This window comes from Microcaecilia unicolor, chromosome 7, assembly GCF_901765095.1.
Source record: "Microcaecilia unicolor chromosome 7, aMicUni1.1, whole genome shotgun sequence".
NCBI lineage: Eukaryota > Metazoa > Chordata > Amphibia > Gymnophiona > Siphonopidae > Microcaecilia > Microcaecilia unicolor.
In genome coordinates, this window is record NC_044037.1 from 218,141,286 (window position 1) to 218,161,569 (window position 20,284).

A 20,284-nucleotide genomic window follows, 5' to 3' on the forward strand; every position below is an offset into this window, starting at 1 on the left:
TAAAAAAAAATGTTTGCAATTAACAGATTCCAAGTGACTGGCCTCACCGAAGGTGAATGGTATGCATATCGTGTAAAGGCTGTGAATAGACAAGGAGCAAGCAAACCAAGCAAACCAACAGATGATATTCTTGCTGCTGATCCTAAAGGTAAGTTTTGCATTGCTTGTGAATTTCTAGCCCATTTAAGGGCCCATTTGAGAATTTGTGGTAAGATTTTGCATTTACTATGGGGTAGCTGCCAAAATTACTATACAATAACAACAACACCTTCTATGTTAACATTTAGGGGACTTCTCAGCATTATCTCATATAGGGTCTCTTTTATCAAGCTGTGCTGGCAGCTCCTGATGTAGCAATGCGGACAAAGCTCATTCACTTTCAATTGGCTCCTTTGGCATTGCTGTTCAGGAACCGCTAGCGCGGCATGATAAGAGAGGCCCATAGTTAGCACAGGGGCAATACACTTGCCACTCATTAACAGGATTGCAGGTAATGTGATACAGTTAGCTATACCTTTTGAAGTAGTATTAATTGCTCTGCATTATCTGCAGGATCAACACAATGCACACTATCTCTGCATTAAATGCAAAGCAGAGTCCCTATGAATAAGTGTGCCCTGTAAGTTCATGCTAATTCCTACATAAAGGCCCTTATTTTAGAAGCTCTGTTTATGTATTGTGTGTCTGAAAACTGGCATTTAGACATCCATAGTGCATGGATGTCCAAATCTTGATTTTATAAAGCCAGGATATGGATGTCTAAAACTGCAGTACATCCATATGGCAAGGGTTTGAACTTTGGGCTTGACTAGGGTGGGACCAAAATATGTACATCCATCTCCAATTTCAGAAAGGAGAGGGATGTCTATATTCAAAAAGACGGCTGTTGTGATTTAGACCCAGTACTTGGCATGACCAGGTTACAGAAAGGTGCTCTGATGGAACATTTGTCCACTGGAGGGATTAAGGCAAGTCATCTCCTTAATCCTCCAGTAGTTGCTGCCCCCTCCCCAAATGTGATACTAGCAAGGGATATAGGGCTCTATGACAGCTTCAAGACCTATGGAAGTTCATGGAACTAAATTTTTTTTAATTAACTTCTTAATGGACTTCTATGCAGATTTGAGAAGTAGCTTAATGGTCAGCATTAAGTAGCAGTGGTCAGACATTAAGTAGCAGTGATCAGACAACCAAAGGACCCAGGTTCAAATCCCATTTCAACTCTTTGTAATTTATTTTTATTTTTAATTGTGAGTTCTCTAGGGACAGAAAAATACCTATTGTAGCTGAATGTACAAGCCTGAAGGCTATTGAAGTGGTGTACATTCAGGTACAATAAGTATTTTTATTTCCCTGAGGGGCTCATAATTTAAAAGAAAAGAAATCAAAAACAGTTTATGTGGGATTTGAATTTGGGTCCCTTGGTTCTCAGCCCACTGCTCTAACCATTAAGCTACTCCTCTGGTCTACAGAGATGTCCATGTGGCCATTTTATAACATGGACATTCTTATGCTACCACAAAGACCTCCATGTCTCTTGTTTTGCCCTATTTGTAGTTTGGATATTTTAGTTTATATAATGGATGTTCATGCTGGACATCACAAGCACATGGACATCTATTTCTCATGTATTTTAGAACAGGCTATATGTCAGCAGATCCTGTTCTAAAATACATTTGAAATGGATGTCCATATCTGATGTAAAGACTTGGACGTCCATATTCTGAGTTGGATGACCTTTCTAAAATGCTGGTCTGTTTAGCACAGCTTAGTACATATAATTTTCTAAGATTGTCTAACAAAACAGTATATTATCTATTTTAGTTCTCTTCAGACATAATTACAAAAAAAAACAGCAAATAGGTTTAGGTGAACCCTTTCTATTGGTCAAACATAAACAAATTTTTGATTACTGTGTGTTGATGCATGGTAAGATGGTAGCATCTTTTAGCAAATCTAGTCCCAAACTTTGAATAAGTATGAAATATCATTGTGGCTGCTTTAAACCAACTGTTGAAGTATTGAAATAAATGGTATTAACATGCATACTCCATTACTAAAGAATTGCTTTTAAGCTAAAATTAAGGTTTACTGGTGACCTTTTGAAAAGAAAATGGAAACATTATTTTAATTTGTCTTTTATAACAGAGGGTCCAGAAATTTTCCTGGATATTAAATTGCTTGCTGGCCTTACTGTGAAGGCTGGAACTAAGATTGAATTACCTGCTACTGTAAAAGGAAAACCAGAACCCAAAGTTTCCTGGACCAAGGCTGATTTCCTCCTGAGACCTGATAACAGAATCACCATTGACACCAAACCTGGCCAGTCTACTGTCACTATCACAGACAGCAAGAGGACTGACACTGGCACTTACATTATTGAAGCAGTGAACACTTGCGGCCGTGCTACTTCTGTTGTTGAAGTTAACGTTCTAGGTATTTTAAATTTATTTTCCAAAAGGCAGTAGCATTATTCAGTCAAGTATGGGGACATGCACAATTAAAATCCTTATTTTTTTCTTACAGATAAACCAGGTCCACCTGCTGCATTTGACATTTCAGATATTACAAATGAATCTTGTGTCCTAACATGGAATCCTCCAAGAGATGATGGCGGTTCTAAGATCACAAACTACATTCTAGAAAGAAGAGCTACAGATAGTGAAGTCTGGCACAAACTGTCATCAACTATTAAAGAAACAACATTCAAGGCTAACAATTTAACACCACTTAAAGAATATATCTTCAGAGTCAGTGCTGAAAACATGTATGGTATTGGAGAACCAGCTCAGCATAGTCCAATTATTGCAAAATATTCATTTGGTAAGTTAAGTCAGCTGATCTGAAATTAACTAATGCTCTTCTTTTTAGATACTTGCCCTTATTCATTGAGAGGATAAGTGGTTAAACCAGTGCTTATGTGTAGAAATTATCTGTTATAAAATTGTCCACCCAATATGCAGGCAAACCTATTTGCATATTGCATATATGCCCATCTGTTTAGCCAAGGGCAGGGTAAAGGAATAGTTAATTGATCTACTTGTAAAAATGTTAATATATGCACATATTTTAACCCCAAAATTCTTCACCCCACAGCGCAGATGTAATTGTAACACAGATAGGCCACCATTTATTAAGTTATGTAAGGTGTTTAAGGCTAGATTCTATATATGGCGCCTGAAATTCCATACATAAAAAATATACCTAGGCACATTCTTTAAAGCATGCCTATATTTTATAGAATAGGCTTAAATTTCCATACGGTATATAGAATATGCCAAGTGCCTCTACACGCTACCAAATTTAGTCACGGAAATCCCGACACCTAAATTGGGTGCAAAGCAGGTGTATTCTATAAAAATGTGCATAGATTTTAGGAACGCCCATGCCCTGTCCATGGCCACACCCACTTTTCTATGCAACTTTGAATTTAAGCGCACCATGTTACAGTTATGCTAGTTGTGTGTGTAAATCTTAATGTCAATTAGTGCTGATAATTGCTTGTTAACAGCGAATTAACAGCACTGATTAGCTAGTTAACCAATTAAGTTATAATCACTGTTATAGAATACTCTTCCATTTCCACATGGAAATTAAGGCCCAATATATATAATCCCAGGGTTAATGTGGAAATTGCCACATGCTAATTGCCATGGCAAATAGCAAACACAGAACACATGATTTTAGGGCATGAAATGGGTAGGGAATAGGTGGGGACATCTTGCATTTATTGTAGAGGTCATTACCATTTATTAACTGTTAATATTGCAGATAGCATGGTGTAGTTAACTATGGGGCTCATTTTCAAAACAAACAAAATGTCATAAGGTGGCAGAAGAACATTTTTATCTTAAAAACGTCCAAGTTGCAATTTTCAGTGCCCCGATTTTAGATGTTTTGCTCCACAATTCATTCAAATTTCAAGGGGGCGTGTTGGAGGCGTGTTTTGAGTGGCACATGGATAGCATCAAAAGATAGTTATTTTTTGCCATAATGGAACAAATTGAAAACATCTAGGTCCAAAATTAAAACATTTTTGCTCTAGACCTGTTTCAATCATGACTAAATGACCAAACCTTCCCTAAATGATCACATTACCACTAGAGAGATTAAGACATAAACCTCCTTATTCCTATAGTGGTCACTGACACCCTCCACCTACCCCCCCCCCCCCAAAGCTGTGAAATAAATAGTAAATACTAGCCTCTATGACAGCTTCAGATGTTATGGCCAGCCCTATTACAGAAGCAAGCATATTCGCTACTGGAGTTTTTGAAATTTTTATAAAATGTCCAAAATCGGATTTAGATGTCATATCAAAAATGCCCCTCTATATCTCTTATATGCATTTATATTTTTAATGTAAATATAGATCCACCTGGTCCTCCAACACGTCTTCAACCTTCTGACATTACCAAAGACGCGTTGACTTTAACATGGTGTGAACCAGATGAAGATGGTGGAAGTCCCATTACTGGATACTGGGTTGAGCGGTTGGACCCTGAAACCGACAAGTGGATAAGATGCAACAAGATTCCAATAAAGGATACAACTTTCAGGTAACAGAGAACCACAGAGTAGAATATCAGTTCAAGATTGCAAGGCTCTTCTAGTCTTCCCATTTTTCATTCAGTAGTTCCGAGCTTTTGATAATCACAGGTTTTACATATATATCCTCACAACTAAAGATCCCATTTGCTTATCCCAGGCTTTCTTGAATATTCTTACTGGATGGTTGTTTCATGTATCCTCCACCTTTAGGTGCTATTTTAGATATGCAGAAACAGTTATTCAAAGTTTTAAATGTGTATAAACTGGCATTTAGATGTTTATATTGCATACATATCTAAATACCAGTTTTATAAAGTCAAGGATATGCATTACTAAAACTCTAAAATGTGCATATGGCAAGGGGTTGTGGTCTGGGTATGTTCTGGGTAGGACTAGGGCAAGTCTAACAAATAAATATATATTCTTCATTTCAGAAGGGAAATGTATGTCTATGTCCAGAAAGATCGATGTTGGGATTTGCACCTGCTATTTGGGAAGTCTGTTTCAGAAAAATAGTGCTATTGAGCAATGGTCCACTGAAGAGATTAAGGGAGGTCACCCTCTTAACCCCCACTGGTTGGTGTCGCCTTCCTGCCCCCCTAAAAAAGTGAAATGGGCAAGGAATACTGGACTCTGCAACAACTTCAGGAAAAGTAGCATTTAAGTTTGTGGAATGGTGACATAAACCTTTATGTTCTGGCACATAAACATTTATGTAGGTATTTCATAGCAAAGAAACTATCAAACACATCACTCCAATATAGTGTCACACTGGGGATTCAGATCTGAAAGATAAAATATTTTAAATTTTAAAAAATAGCCTCAGTGTAACAGGGAGCCTGACTTTTATGCTCCACTGTAAATATTACCATCACAGGCTTCCACCACCTTCCGAGAAAAAAAAACCAGAGAAAAACTCCCAGAATATTTCAAAAATTGTAAAGAAGTGGGAGAAAAGTCTGTGTTTAAAAAACAGAAGGGAGGGTAAAATAATTTATCACAATACAGATCCAAATACCCACAACACTAAATCTCACTATGAATATAAATCACCCAAATAGACACTAATTAGCAATCCCTCACTAGACTAAAATCCTCATTCAAAAAGAGAAGCCTTCCTGCAAGTAAAGATCTGTATTGTGTTAAATTGTGTTACCCTCCCTTCTGTTTTTTAAACACAGACTTTTCTCCCACTTCTTTACAATTTTTGAAATATTCTGGGAGTTTTTCTCTGTGTTTTTTTTTCTCAGAAGGTGGTGGAAGCCTGTGATGGTAATATTCACAGTGGAGCATAAAAGTCAGGCTCCCTGTTACACTGAGGCTATTTTTTAAAATTTAAAATATTTTATCTTTCAGATCTGAATCCCCAGTGTGACACTATATTGGAGTAATGTGTTTCTTTGTTATAACTACACACTCGTTGCAGATTGTTTATTTGTGGTATTTCATAGCATAAATATTTATGTGCTAGCTCATGAACATTTATGTTCCCATTTTGGCCCCATTGATATTTTAGACATTTGTAATTCTAAAATGGATGCAGCTGTTGCACGTCGGTGCATAAACATCCATTTCAGCATGTATTTTTAGAAAGAGTTCTGAAAAAAGAGGAAGCCTCATTAGGTAAGTGAGTATTATTTTGCTGGGAGATTTGGTGATTTAAAGTTTGGAATAGAATAGATTTATTGATAAACATCTGTTTTAATTCCATTAAACAAAGAAAACATTAGTTAATAGCTTGTTTTAATGTTCTTAAAATCCTTTTCATTTAGTTTAAATTTAATTGTTAATGCCCTAGAGCAATTTAAAAAAAGATTAGTTACTTATGAGATCTGCATCATTTTGCCTCATGAACCATCTACTATAATAAAACTCACCCTCAACGTTCTGAAGACAACGTTCTGAAGTCACTCAGTCACTCACTGAAGGGTTCATGGATTCATGGTGGTGAAGCCACAACACTGACCATGTCTCTCTGCCCCGCCCTCGCATGACAGACCAATCAGAAAAAACACCCTCAACATTCTGAAACACAAAGGACCATCACAACACCGTTCCCAGGCAACACTAGGCAACGTAAGACGGACCAATCAGAGGAAACTACGTGACAATAAGGGAGGAGCATTCCCCAGCAGAATGGCTCATTATCTGTGCAGCACGGAGAGCACAGAACCACCGCTGGAACGAGAGAAGAATATTCCTGCTGTGGGTATGTGCAAAAATAGACCGGGGGAGAGGGGGGGAGAAATTTTTAAATGCCTAATGCCAGTACTGAAGAGTGCCAGAGGGCCTATAGCACAGACTATATTTGGGATCGCTTGACATGGAGTCAGAGGAGCCGGAAAACAACGTGCCCGTCACCATCTGGGACGTGGGCGAACAGGACAAGCTGCGGCCCAGCTGGAAGGATTACCCGCGACCCAGCCAGCAGCAAACAGCAACCAAGGAAGGGGGAGGAGTACTCCTTCCCTGCCTAGGAATCGCTGGAGACTGGCTGCCAAACTAACGAAACAACCGCACACCGACGCACCACCTCCATCATTCGAAAGGCATCCACTCTTTCTTCAACAGAAATGCAAACTAATAATACAAAACAAACAAAGAATACATGGTTTCTCAGGCGGTTGCAGGTAACTCCCCACCCCCTTCCTCTTCCCCTTTTGCCGAAGCGGCCAAGGACGTGCCCAACCATCCCCAGCCTCAGGCAAGCTGTCTCCCACCTCGGGGATTCCCTGAGCACCCGGAAAAAGACAGCGCTGATTCCTGCAGCGCATAAATGTTCCAGCATTCCCCTGCAGCCGGCCTGAAATGGACCAAACATACCGGATCACCCCCCGACGGCCCGAGACCGTGCTCTTCTCCCTTCTGCCAACTTAAAACAACCATCCCCGTCCTCAGGCAAGCCGTCACCCACCTCCAGGATGCCCAGAACCCCAGCCCAATGGAAAAAGATGGCGCTGCTTCCAACAGCACATTTCTCTTCCAGCATTCCCCTACAGCAGCCCTGAAACGGCCAAAAAATACCGACAGACAAAGAACGTGCTCCTCTACCTTCCGCCTATCTAAAACAACACTGCTGCCTCAGCACAACACAAAAAAAAAAAACATGGAAAAAAAAAAACAACACTCAACAAAGGCTGACCCCCCTACAACTACATTTACATTTCACCAACAGAAAGACCCCCCTCCACAAACCTCCTTGACAGACAAAACCACACACACACAATACAACAGAAGTACACCCTCAAAGCCACACACCAATCCAACCCACTTGGCCAGCACAGCACAGCACAGCACATCCCCCAACCCCCAAGCAAAAAACAAAACAAAAAAAGACACACATCAACAACCTGTACACACACCGCATCCTCACACACTCACACACACACACACACACACAAAATAACTCTGTGACACATACACACACACACACAAAAAACCACATGCTAGCGCCCGTTTCATTGGTTTCGGAAACGGGCCTTTTTTACTAGTGTCTCCATAATTGTCACAATGTCCAGGTGCATTTCTACCATCACGGTTTCCAGATCAGGAATTGTATTGCCAAGACTGTGAGTGTTTGTGCTTATAGCCTTCCAGTTTTTAGATTGTTCACTTTTATTGTGTGAAGTTTTTATTCTGGTACTCCCTCCCCTTAGTTACTGTTAAGTATATTGAGATGGTCTCTCTTATTTTTACCACTACCATTGTGCTTTTTCTAAGGCAGACATCCTGAACTAGTTTTTTCCCACCTGCCACCCCCTTCCTCTAATTTAAATGTCTATCCACATATTGATTGGCTTTTTCACTTAGAATCCATTTTCCCACCACAGAAAGCTGTAGTCCATCTTTGCATTATAGCCGCCTATATATCTAAAACCTTCTCCCTTATACTAGGCTTTGAGCCATGCGTTAAAGCTGGTTGTGCAATACAATCTCTCTTCTCCCTTACCATGAGCAGGTAGTACTTCTGAAAATGCTATTAAATTGACTATGGGTTTAAATCTGTCTTCCAAAATTTGGAAGTCTCTTTGTACTACAGATGTGCCCTTTCTAGCCAGGTCATTTTTTCCCAGATGAATAGTAAACTCAAATAATACTTATTTTTTCTCTGATTTCATTTACAATTTTGGTTTATATTTCTACTGGCTTAGGATCCCGGGAGCCAGTTAATCTTTTTCTGTCCTTTGAAATGTGATTTCAAGTTGATTCCTCTAATAATGGAGTCTCCCAACATAGGAGTGTTCTGTTTTATGCTCTTTTGACATTGAGGAATTTCTGGTACATTGGGTACTGCTCTTCTTTAATGAGATCACTTCAGATTCTGTTGCTGGAGCATCAATGTTATCAAGGGTATCCTTTGGGGGAACAGAGAAGGCAGTTCTAGGGAGGTAAAAAGTTCTAGATAAAATGAATGCTTCATGAAGCAGGAGGTTCAGGAACTGACAAGAGGGGGATCTATTGTAGATCTAGTCCTTAGTTGAATGCAGGACTTGGTGTGTAGAGGTAACTTTGTTACGTCTGCTTGGCAATAGTGATTATAACATGATTAAATCTGAATTAATAACTGGAGTGAAGACACTAAGGACGACTACTACATTGGCATTTAACTTTTAAAAAGGCAACTACGATAAAATCAGGAAGCAGCTGCAAAGGTTAGGAGCTGAAAATTGGGCCCAGACCAGATGTAGTCTCTGTATTGAAAAAGGTGGGAGGAAGATCAAACAGCCGTCACAGTTAAAATATGAGGCGAAAGAGGTTATTAGAGCTAAAAGAGCATCTTTCAAAAAATGGAAAAAGGGTCCCAATGAAGAAAACAGGAAACAACATGAGTACTGGCAAGTTAGATGCAAAGCATTGATAAGGAAAGCAAAAAGAAAATTTGAAAATAAGCTTACTATAGAGGCAAAAACACATAGTAAAAACTATTTCAGGTACATTAGAAGCAAACATGCTGTCATAGAATCAGTTGGACCATTGGATCATCAAGGTGTAAAATGGGCACTCAGGTAGACAGTAGCAGAGAGATTTAGGGCCCCTTTTACAAAGGCAGGCTAGCACTTTTAGCACAAGCTAGAAATAAGTGTGTGCTAAATGCTAGAGGCGCCCATATATTCCTTTGAACATCCCTAGCATTTAGCATCCTTTAATGATTAGCACACACTAAAAATGTTAGCATACTTTTGTAAAAGACCACCTGAATGAATTCTTTGCTTCAGCCTTTACTGAGAAGATTGTAAGGGATCTACCTGTGCCAGAAATGGTATTTAAGGGTGGTGATACAGAAGAACTGAAACAAATCATAGTGAACCTGGAAAATGTAATAAACCAAATCAACAAGTTAAATAGCAGTACATCACCTGAATCAAATGGTATACACCCCGGATCACTGAAAGAACTAAAAAAAATGAAATTTCAGATCTACTATTAGTAATCTGTAACCTGTTATTAAAATCATCTATGGTACTTGAAGTGACCAATCTAATACCAGTTTTTAAAAGGGGTCCAGGGGTGATCCTGGACACTATAGACCAGTAAACCTGATGTTGCTGATGTAGGCAAGATGGTAGAAACTATTATAAAGAACAAATTACTGAACTCCATGTTGATTGCCAGGGGGTAGATGATATTTCATTCATTAGAACTTTATAATTCCTATTTCTGTAATTCCAGTTTAGCACATTTCCTTCTAAACATTTTATTAGAGTTGGAATAATTGCATTTGGCTTGTATTTGGCTGGAACATTTTGATCTAAATTCCTTTTATATATATTCACTGATATATTTAATTATGTTGCTTAAGCAGGGGATCTTAATAATTCCAATAGCTTTTATCTTTAAACATTCATTAGGCTTCTAGAGATATTCCCTTCTGTTTACTAAGCTGCGCTAGTGGCTGGTGTTGCGCAAATGCCGACACAGCCCTTTTACTTTGAATTGGTCTATGTTGGTGTTGCCGCATGGCAGCCGCTAGCGTGGCTTAGTAAACAGGGGGGATTATGTCCAGACAAATATTTTGTTGTTTTCCTTGTAGCTTATATTAACTAATCTAGTCATCATCAGTCATGTAGAACTTGTTTTATGTTCAAGTCTTTGACTGAACATTCTTCTCTCAATTAACAGAGTAAAAGGTCTTGCCAACAAAAAGAAGTATAAGTTCCGTGTTTTGGCAGAAAATCTTGCTGGGCCTGGAAAACCAAGCAAAGAAACAGAGCCAATCCTAGTGAAGGATCCAATTGGTATGTTAAATACTGTTTTAAATTGTACAGTTTAAATGAAAGATGTTTAAGAGCTTACAGTATGCTATGTTTATATTTTTAGATCCACCATGGCCTCCTGGCAAGCCAACTGTTAAAGATGTTGCTAAGACATCAGCATTCTTACAGTGGACCAAGCCAGAACATGATGGAGGTGCCAAAATTGAATCTTATGTCATTGAACTGCTGAAGACTGGAACAGACGAATGGGTTAGAGTGGCTGATGGCATTCCCTCTACTGAACATTTCCTCAAAGGACTTATGGAAAAGCAAGAATACTCGTTCCGTGTTAGAGCTGTAAACAAAGCAGGGGAAAGTGAACCTAGTGAACCTAGTGATCCTGTGCTATTTAAGGAAAGACTCTGTAAGTAGTTTGCTTATTTTGAATGAATTGTTCTTTAAAATAACTTTCTTACGGATTTGCATCCTTAATTCTTTCCATACTCATCTGCACCAATAAATGCCACATTCTATATTTAGATGCACTTTTCTGTAGTGGCTATAGTAATGTTAAAAGTTATCCTAGTTTTTAGCATTATTCTTTCACTTTTATATTCTTACATAATAGGTATTGCAACCGCGCTTTACTAAAAAACTAAGGGGGCCTTTTACTAAGCTGTGTTAAGCAGATAGCATGGGTGGGAATGATCTGAAGGGGGGGTTGATTGGGTTTGGGGGATTAGAGGAGGTGTGATCTGAGTGAGAAAGTTTGATCAGGTTGAAGGGATAATCCGGTAGAAGTGTTGCTGCTTGGAGAGAGGGAAGGGGTAGAGGGTGTTGGTGTGCTGCCACAGCAGATTGTTTACTATTTGGGTCAGCACCATGTTATATGCATTGGCGATGTACACAAGGCAGATGTGAATGTACACAGTTTCTAAGTATCTGCTAATGCAACACTGGCCTGATGTTGAAAGGGAAACCTCATAAGGGGTGTATGTTTGTTAAATAGTTCTTTACATGTAAAATATTATTTTTATGAGAAAATCTTGAGGCTACAGGCTATTTCAGCTTAGTATTGCCAGTGATAACAGCTGAAACAATGGCCAAAAGGATGGCCTAAGAGTGCAGTTATCTTTCTGAGAGTCCTTTGAGCTTTTTGAGTATTATGTCAAAGATTATTGTCTCTGCTTTTCCCAGCTTTACAAATGTTCTTGTATTTTTGACAGATCCTCCTTCACCTCCCCGTTGGCTTGAAGTTATTAATGTAACCAAGAATACTGCAGATCTTAAATGGAGCCCACCAGAAAAAGATGGTGGTTCCCCAATTACCAATTACATTGTTGAAAAGAGAGATGTAAGACGGAAAGGCTGGCAAACAGTTGATACTACCGTGAAAGAAACTAAATGTACAGTAACACCACTATCTGAAGGCTCTTTGTATGTGTTCCGTGTTGCTGCAGAAAATGCTGTTGGTCAAAGTGACTACTGTGAAATTGAAGATTCAGTACTTGCTAAGGATACATTCAGTAAGTTTTGGTTTTGTGTTCTTTTTACATAATATAGTACTAACTTAACAGACACCTGCAAAACATTTGCAGAGCCCCAACATACATCACCCTCCCTCTGCCACACTCACCCCCTTTCCCTTTCCCTCCTCCTAAGTTCTCTTTCTCTGTCCTCCCCCCTCACCCCCAGGGTCTCTCCCCCCCCCCCCCCCCCCCCCCGCATTTATATCCTACATTTTCCAAAATTGCTCTGGTTCAATGTGGCTTACAATAAAAGTCACAAACAATTTCTAACAAATTAATAACTATAACATCAAATTGGAACAGAGAGGCAGAGAACAGGTCCTAATCAACTTCATTAAAATATTTTCTTTAAAAAAAAGGCTTTTAGATGTTTCTGAAAGCTTAAATAACTATTCAAACCTCTTAAATCTTTAGGCAGAGAATTCCACCACTTTGTACATTAATAACGAAATCCCGCAGAATATATTGACTTAATTGACAGCTCAGATAATGCAGAGTAAGATAATTCCTTCTTCCTTGTACTGCATTTCGTAGCGGTAAATTAATCAATTCAGACATGTATCCTGAGGCAAGACCAAAAATCATTTGATATACCAAATTGCATAACTTAAAGGCAATACGCGCCTTGATTAGAAGCCAATGTAAAGCTTGTAAAAATGGACTTATCCTATCGTGATTTCTCATTAATCAGCCTTGCAGCTGAAAACTGAGCTGTTTGCAGCTTCTTCAAAACTTGCTCCCTACAACCTGCATATACTCCATTGCAATAATCAGCATGAGCTAATACCATGGTTTGAACCAGCATACAAAAAGCTTATCTGGGGAAGTAACCTCAAATTCTCTTCAATTTCTACTTCATTCAAAACATTTTTCTTGCAACATTTGCAACCTGTCTTTTAAAAGCCAATTTTTGATCTAAAATGACCCCTAAAACTGTAGCCCAGGATTCTATGATATCCACACCTAATCTATCCTGTCCACTATTTCATTCAGGCCTATATCAAATAGAATAAATATAGAAACATCATCAGCATATATAAAGGGATTAAAACCTTTTTTTGCCAGGATCCTCACTAAAGGTATCATCATTATATTAAACAATATAGATGAGATAGGTGATCCTTGCGGAACTCCACAAACAGCTTCCAAGAGGATGATATTGTATTCCCCATCTTTACGTGGTATATCCTAGATATTAAAAAAAAAACCCTTAAACCAACTAAAAACTTCCCCTCCAATTCCAATTTTATCCAACAGCCCTAACAGTGTAGAATGATCAACCATGTCGAAAGCAGACAACATGTCAAATTGTAGAAGAAAACTCTTCTTACCTCTACTAATTTCTCTTCTAAAATTTGCAATGATTGTTGTCAGCACTGTTTCTATGCTGAATTGCAGTCTAAAACTTGATTGGGACTCATGAAGTATAGAAAAAGTACATAGATACTACTACTACTACTACTACTATTTAACATTAGTACTAGGGTTACGCAGCGCTGTACAGTTAACAAAGAAGGACAGTCCCTGCTCAAAGGAGCTTACAGTCTAATGGACAACATGTGAAGTCAGCTTACAATCTAATGGATAGTATGTACGGACAGTCAAATTGGGGCAGTCTAGATTCCTGGGTAGAGGTGAAATGGTTAGGTGCCGAAGGTGACATTGAAGAGATGGGCTTTGAGCAAGGATTTGAAGATGAGCAGGGAGGGATCTTGGCGTATGGGCTGAGGAAGTTTATTCCAAGCATAGGGAGAGGCAAGGCAGAAAGGGCGGAGCCTGGAGTTGGCGATGGTGGAGAAGGGAACAGAGAGGAGGGATTTGTCCTGTGAGTGGAGGTTAATTGCTTAGCTACCATTCCTTCTATGATCTTAGCCATGAGAGGAATAGAAGCCACTGACCTATAGTTTGTAACCTCACTTCTACTAATTTTCATATTTTTTGGAATAGGTGTCAGCATAATTTACCTTTCTCTGTAGGATAAATCCCCATAGACAACATGAATGAAATATATATCCTAAGCTGTTCAATAAAAAATGCAGGAGCTTCTTTCATATATAACTTGGGCAGATATCCATTATACAATAAGCTCTGGAAAACTTTTAATACAGCTGTTTTACAATGGTGTGCATAACTTACATAGTGGATAAATGCAAGGGGGTGTATACATGGGTGGAACCTGGCTGAGGCTCTCAGTTGCAAGTGTAACTTACAGAATACTGAAATTACATGTGCCCCTGCCACATTTACACCATGACTGGTGTAACTGCGGGTGCATAAATGTTAGGTGCACTGATATCAGGTTAAGCTAGTATTCTATAACAGAGTCTGGGCACCCAGATACAGTTATAGAATAGGGTCCCACCGCACATCCTCAGGGCAGCTAAATGGAGGCACCCAGTTCACAAAAGGTCACCAAAACATAGGCAGTGATATGAAGTGCAGTAAGCTCGAATTATATAATGGCAGTAAGTCTGGATTTATGTTTCTAACTTCAGGTGTGAGCACTTACACCAGCTCAATGGCTGGCATAAATGTTTGCACCTAACTGTAGGTAGGTAGTGCATAAATGCTACTGTTCTATAACCTGTGCGCGTAAGCGCTTAACATGCCACCATCCCAACTATACACTTCCTAGGTACACACACCCTTGAATTTGCATGCTCTAGAGCTTGAGTGTGACTACAGGCAGATATGTGCATAACTGCTAATTGGTGCCAATTAGTGCCATTTAAAGACAATTATAGCCTATTATTGTTCGTTAACACCAATTATCAGCTCATTATAATTTATTGTTTATTTACACTTGCTATTATTAAATGTTACATGTGCAGCTTTCTAGATTTAGGGGGATAATGTATAAAGATTATTTAATAATGTGCTTTAATTACATTTTTTTCAGCTACCCCTGGGCCTCCTTATGCTTTGGCAGTGGTAGATGTAACAAAGACCCATGTTGATCTTAAATGGGAGGCTCCTAAAAATGATGGTGGCAGACCAATCTTGAGGTAGGTGCTGTTTTCTGTCATTTAGCAATAATAAACATTAGGGGGATAAGTTTATAACTGAACGCATAGTTTTTCCTAATTGAGTTCTGTCAAATTTTCAGAATGAAAGCATGTATATACCTCATTATGCCAAATAATTTATATGCTTACCTGCACACTCACTCTTTAGTACACACAAATTTTCTGGGTAAATTTACACTAACACTTGTATATTTTCAAAAATATACACTTAAATGCAAACTCCTGCCTGCCTTTAGGAGTGTCTCCACTCCATTCAGGTAAAGTTATATATGTACCTGCTACAGATCCTTATCTTTACATGCATACCGAATGCATAGTTTTATAAATGCTTGTTTCCACACAAGTGGCTTTTAAAATTGTCATCTTAAAGTCTGTATAATAAAGGGCATTGACATTATGGTGGAATGGAGGTGAAGGGGTAGAAAGCTTGGCAAGTCCAATGTGCTTTAAGGGAAGAACAGTAGGAGGTAGATGGCATAAGATACCTGATAGTGTTTCAGGGAGAGCATTGGGGAGAATAATGGGCCTGAAAGGCTTGATAGTGTTTTGTGATGGGGGAATAGAAAGTCCAGAGAACTGCTATGTTTAAGAGAGGAGGGAGATAGAGAACTGGGAGGACCTGATGTGTTTTAGGGAAGGTAGAGGGAGATAGAGGGCTTAGAAGGCTTTGAGGGTGGGTTTGGTTGACCTAGAAGGCCTGTTAATGTTTCAGGAGAATGGAGCAAATGGAAGGCCTGTCAATGTTTCAAAAGGTATAAGGACTTCCAGATTGGGATAGAGGAAAGGTTGGGAAGATTTTATAGTGTTTTGGAAGTAAGGAACTTCCCTGCCTTTACCAGCCCTTTCACTTTGGATTGGTTAGTACAGGAAATATCTGAGCTTCCAAACAGAAAAGCAATACCACTAGCACACTGTCATTTATGTAGCCATAGAGGGACATAATCAAACGGGGCGCCCAAGTTTTCCTGAGGGCGTCCTCGCAGGACATCCCCGCGAAGGGGCAGGAAAACCTGTATTATGAAAACAGAATGGGTGTCCATCTTTCGTTTCGATAATACGGTCGGGAACGCCCAAATCTCAACATTTAGGTCAACCTTAGAAATGGTCGACCTAAAGGTTGAGATGGTCGACCTTAGAGATGGTCGTCCCCGGTTTTCAGTGATAATGGAAACCGAGGACGCCCATCTCAAAAACAACCAAATCCAACTCATTTGGTTATGGGAGGAGCCAGCATTTGTAGTGCACTGGTCCCCCTGACATGCCAGGACACCAACCGGGCACCCTAGAGGGCACTGCAGTGGACTAACTGATGCACTAACTGAACGGAAAAAGCCCTTCCCTTACCGATCCCTTAGCAATTCGGAAAGGAACGGGCATGCATGAAGGAGGAGTGGAGGAGTGGCCTAGTGGTTAGGGTGGCGGACTTTGGTCCCTGGGAACTGAGGAACTGAGTTTGATTCCCACTTCAGGCACAGGCAGCTCCTTGTGACTCTGGGCAAGTCACTTAACCCTCCATTGCCCCATGTAAGCCGCATTGAGCCTGCCATGAGGGGGAAAGTGCGGGGTACAAATGTAACAAAAAAAAAAAAAGAAATCGCATGCAAATGAGCTGCTCACTGTTAGCTCATTTGCACACGATTTCCTTCCTAAGGAGGGAAGCCAGTGTAGAGCAGCCAAGCATTATGTGTGGCTGTTCTGCACATGCCAAAGTGAGCTTCATACATGCAGAGAAGCTGCATGTACAATAGCTGTCTACAACCTTAAATAAATTGCCATCTACAACCTTAGAAAAATACAAGTCCAGGTGAAAATGTCCAAGTGCTTGTCAGGGACATCTTTTATTTTTTAGCATATGGGTGAAGGACGACCTTCGCTATTCCTCCATCCCTGCGACGGCAGTTGAGGACGTCCAAAATGTGAATGTTTCTGTGAGAAGGTTGTCCATGCCTTTGCTATGCCACTGACACCCTTTATTTATTTGGATTTTGGATCACAAGTAGCAGCAGTGGGCTTTGAACTGCCCACCTCTAGATGGCAAGACCAGTGCTCTAACCACTAGGCCACTCCTCCACTCCATGCCACTCCACTCCCTTGAAATTTGGCCATCCCTGTGGGGTGGGGGGGGAAAGCAGTTCAGGATGTCCAAAATGTTTGAAAGAAGGACGTCTATGCCTTCACTATGCCTCTGCTGACACACACATATACCTCCCCCCCCCCCCCCCCCACAGGGATCTGCATACTACTGCGATGGACCTGAGTATGACATTTCAGGCTGGCAAAAAAAGTTTTAAAAGTTGCGTCTTTTGGGGTGGGAGGTGGTTAGTGACCACTGGGGGAGTCAGGGGAGGTCATCCCCGATTCCCTCCGGTGGTCATCTAGTCAGTTCAGAAACCTTTTTGAGGCTTGGTCGTAAGAAAAAAACGGACCAAGTAAAGTCACCCAAGTGCTCGTCAGAGACGCCCTTCTTTTTTCCATTATCACTTGAGGACGCCTATCTGTTAGGCATGCCCCAGTCCCGCCTTTGCTACGCCTCCGACACGCCCCCTGGAACTTTGGTCGTTCCCACGATGGAAAGCAGTTGGGGACGCCCAAAATCGGCTTTTGATTATGCCAATTTGGCTGGCAAAAAAAGTTTTAAAAGTTGTTTCTTTTGGGGTGGGAGGTGGTTAGTGACCACTGGGGGAGTCAGGGGAGGTCATCTAGTCAGTTCGGACACCTTTTTGAGGTTTGGTCGTAAGAAAAAAACGGACCAAGTAAAGTCACCCAAGTGCTCGTCATGGATGCCCTTCTTTTTTCCATTATCGCTTGAGGACGCCCATCTGTTAGGCACGCCCCAGTCCCGCCTTCGATATGCCTCCGACACGCCCCCGGGAACTTTGGTCGTTCCCGCGATGGAAAGCAGTTGGGGACGCCCACAATCAGCTTTTGGTTATGCCGATTTGGGCGACCCTGAGAGAAGGACGCCCATCTCCCGATTTGTGTCGAAAAATGGGCGCCCTTCTCTTTTGAAAATAAGCCTGATAGTAATACTGCTGCCTCCTGCTTCTCTCTCTGTACTTTGTGGATCAGGCATTGAAACCTCATTTAAAGCTCCTAAATTCATGCTTCTAAATTAGCCTCCTAAATGTGTGCCCTATTTTCAGCCAAACTTAGGAACATAACTTTTCAGCTAAAAATTCATCTTAATTTAGGAGCTTGAAAGATATGCTTATATATTTAATCCTGCCATTCTTTTGTCTAGATTTGTGAGCCTAGGACTGAAAATAATTTCTTTTCCCTGCCCTAAATCTGCCCCTGTTGCTGCCCACTTTTTATACTCCTAAATTTAAGAATGTATTGAAATTTTGAGTAAATGTTTATGTACTCAGCACTAGTTAAAGAGGCCAATTTATAAGCATAACTTTCAAAGTTAGGAGCATAAATCCTTTGAGCATTGGGCCCAAAGTTACTAATGTGAGCTACCACATTAGCACATATTAATGTCATGAATGTATGCTATTTCACCACAGATCTCTTTTTATGCAATAGGACCTAGTTGCTAATAATGTGTATTAACAGCGTCTGAATATGATAATATGGTAGTGCACAGCTGATAGTATGGACATTAAAACCAGCAGGTAATTTGCATTCCTATGCCAGTTTTAACATAGCTCAGTACATATATTCCTCTAACTTATTTTGTATAGATATGTTATTGAAAAGAAAGAAAAACTAGGAACACGCTGGGTAAAAGCCGGAAAGACAAGTGGACCAGACTGTCATTACAAAGTAACCGATGTCATTGAAGGCACAGATGTTCAGTTTCAAGTTCGTGCAGAAAATGAAGCAGGTGTTGGGCACCCCAGTGAGCCCACAGATATGCTTACCGTTGAAGATCCAAAAGGTGAATAATAATTATATTGGTTTATTAATATATCAGTTTCATACCATGCAGAGTTCAGAGATCTGGTGCTGGAAAAGTGATGAGGTATTTGTGTTCTTTTCTCTAGGTCCTCCATCACCACCTCTGGAATTACACGTGACTGATGCAAGCAGAGAGCATATTTCTATTGCTTGGAAACCACCAGCGAAAAATGGTGGCAGTCCTATTATTGGGTACCATATTGAGCTGTGCCAAGCAGGAACTGAAAAGTGGATGCGAATTAACTCTCGTCCAGTAAAGGAGTTGAAGTACAAAGCAGAAGAGGGCATTGTTCCTGACAAGGAATACATTTTGCGAGTCAGAGCCGTGAATGCCATTGGAGCCAGTGATCCATCTGAAATTTCAGAGAATGTTGTTGCAAAGGATCCAGACTGTAAGAAACTATTACTTATCATTCTCAATTACAAGGAGGGTTATTTTCAGAAATATTTTTTTCTGTTATGTATATATGTGAAAAAAATATTCTGGAAGCTGCCCCAAGGTAATAGAAATAGAGCTGGACTGATTAAAATGCACTACACTGTTAACACTTGCTAGAATGTATTAACCTGCATTATTTACTACAGGACCTTTTTGTACAACAGGATCTATTTACCAATAATGTGCATTTAAGAGCATTAGCATGTGATAACACAGCAATGCAGTTTTGAAAATCTAGCCTATTGAATGCAATTTTTGAAAGGTTTGTTACATGATCTTACATGTAAAAAGACAGCTATGCAAAATTCACATATAAAAGTAAGTGCAGGAAGTGATTCTACATATACTTAAATGCATGTATAAAGTAGGTTTTCCTGAGGGGAGGGGGGATCAGAGTTAGAAGGAGTGTAGGGTTTGCACTTACATGCTGCAGTATGCAAAATATATGTCCATAACTCAGAAGACAAACACATGTGTATTTATGCCTACTATGGAGAAAGCATAAATATGCACATGTCTGGCATCACTGGTTGCATGTCTAAGTGGCGATTTTAGAAGTGAAAATATATGTATACTTTTCCTTTCTGAAATTGCCACATTTTACACGTTTGCCAACCTGATGTACTTAAGCAGCTAAAGTAG

At 39.9% G+C, this 20,284-nt stretch overlaps 1 protein-coding gene across 1 annotated transcript in view; it reads left to right on the top strand.

The window, feature by feature from the left end:
- Positions 1-20,284, top strand: part of TTN (titin) — a 470,266-nt gene that overhangs the window by 322,646 nt on the left and 127,336 nt on the right. The window contains exons 203-212 of the mRNA XM_030210848.1: positions 27-148; positions 2,149-2,436; positions 2,527-2,823; positions 4,373-4,559; positions 10,672-10,787; positions 10,870-11,169; positions 11,972-12,271; positions 15,174-15,279; positions 18,987-19,183; positions 19,290-19,595. Coding sequence (XP_030066708.1) covers positions 27-148; positions 2,149-2,436; positions 2,527-2,823; positions 4,373-4,559; positions 10,672-10,787; positions 10,870-11,169; positions 11,972-12,271; positions 15,174-15,279; positions 18,987-19,183; positions 19,290-19,595 — 2,219 coding nt within the window. The remainder of the gene's footprint in view (positions 1-26; positions 149-2,148; positions 2,437-2,526; positions 2,824-4,372; positions 4,560-10,671; positions 10,788-10,869; positions 11,170-11,971; positions 12,272-15,173; positions 15,280-18,986; positions 19,184-19,289; positions 19,596-20,284) is intronic.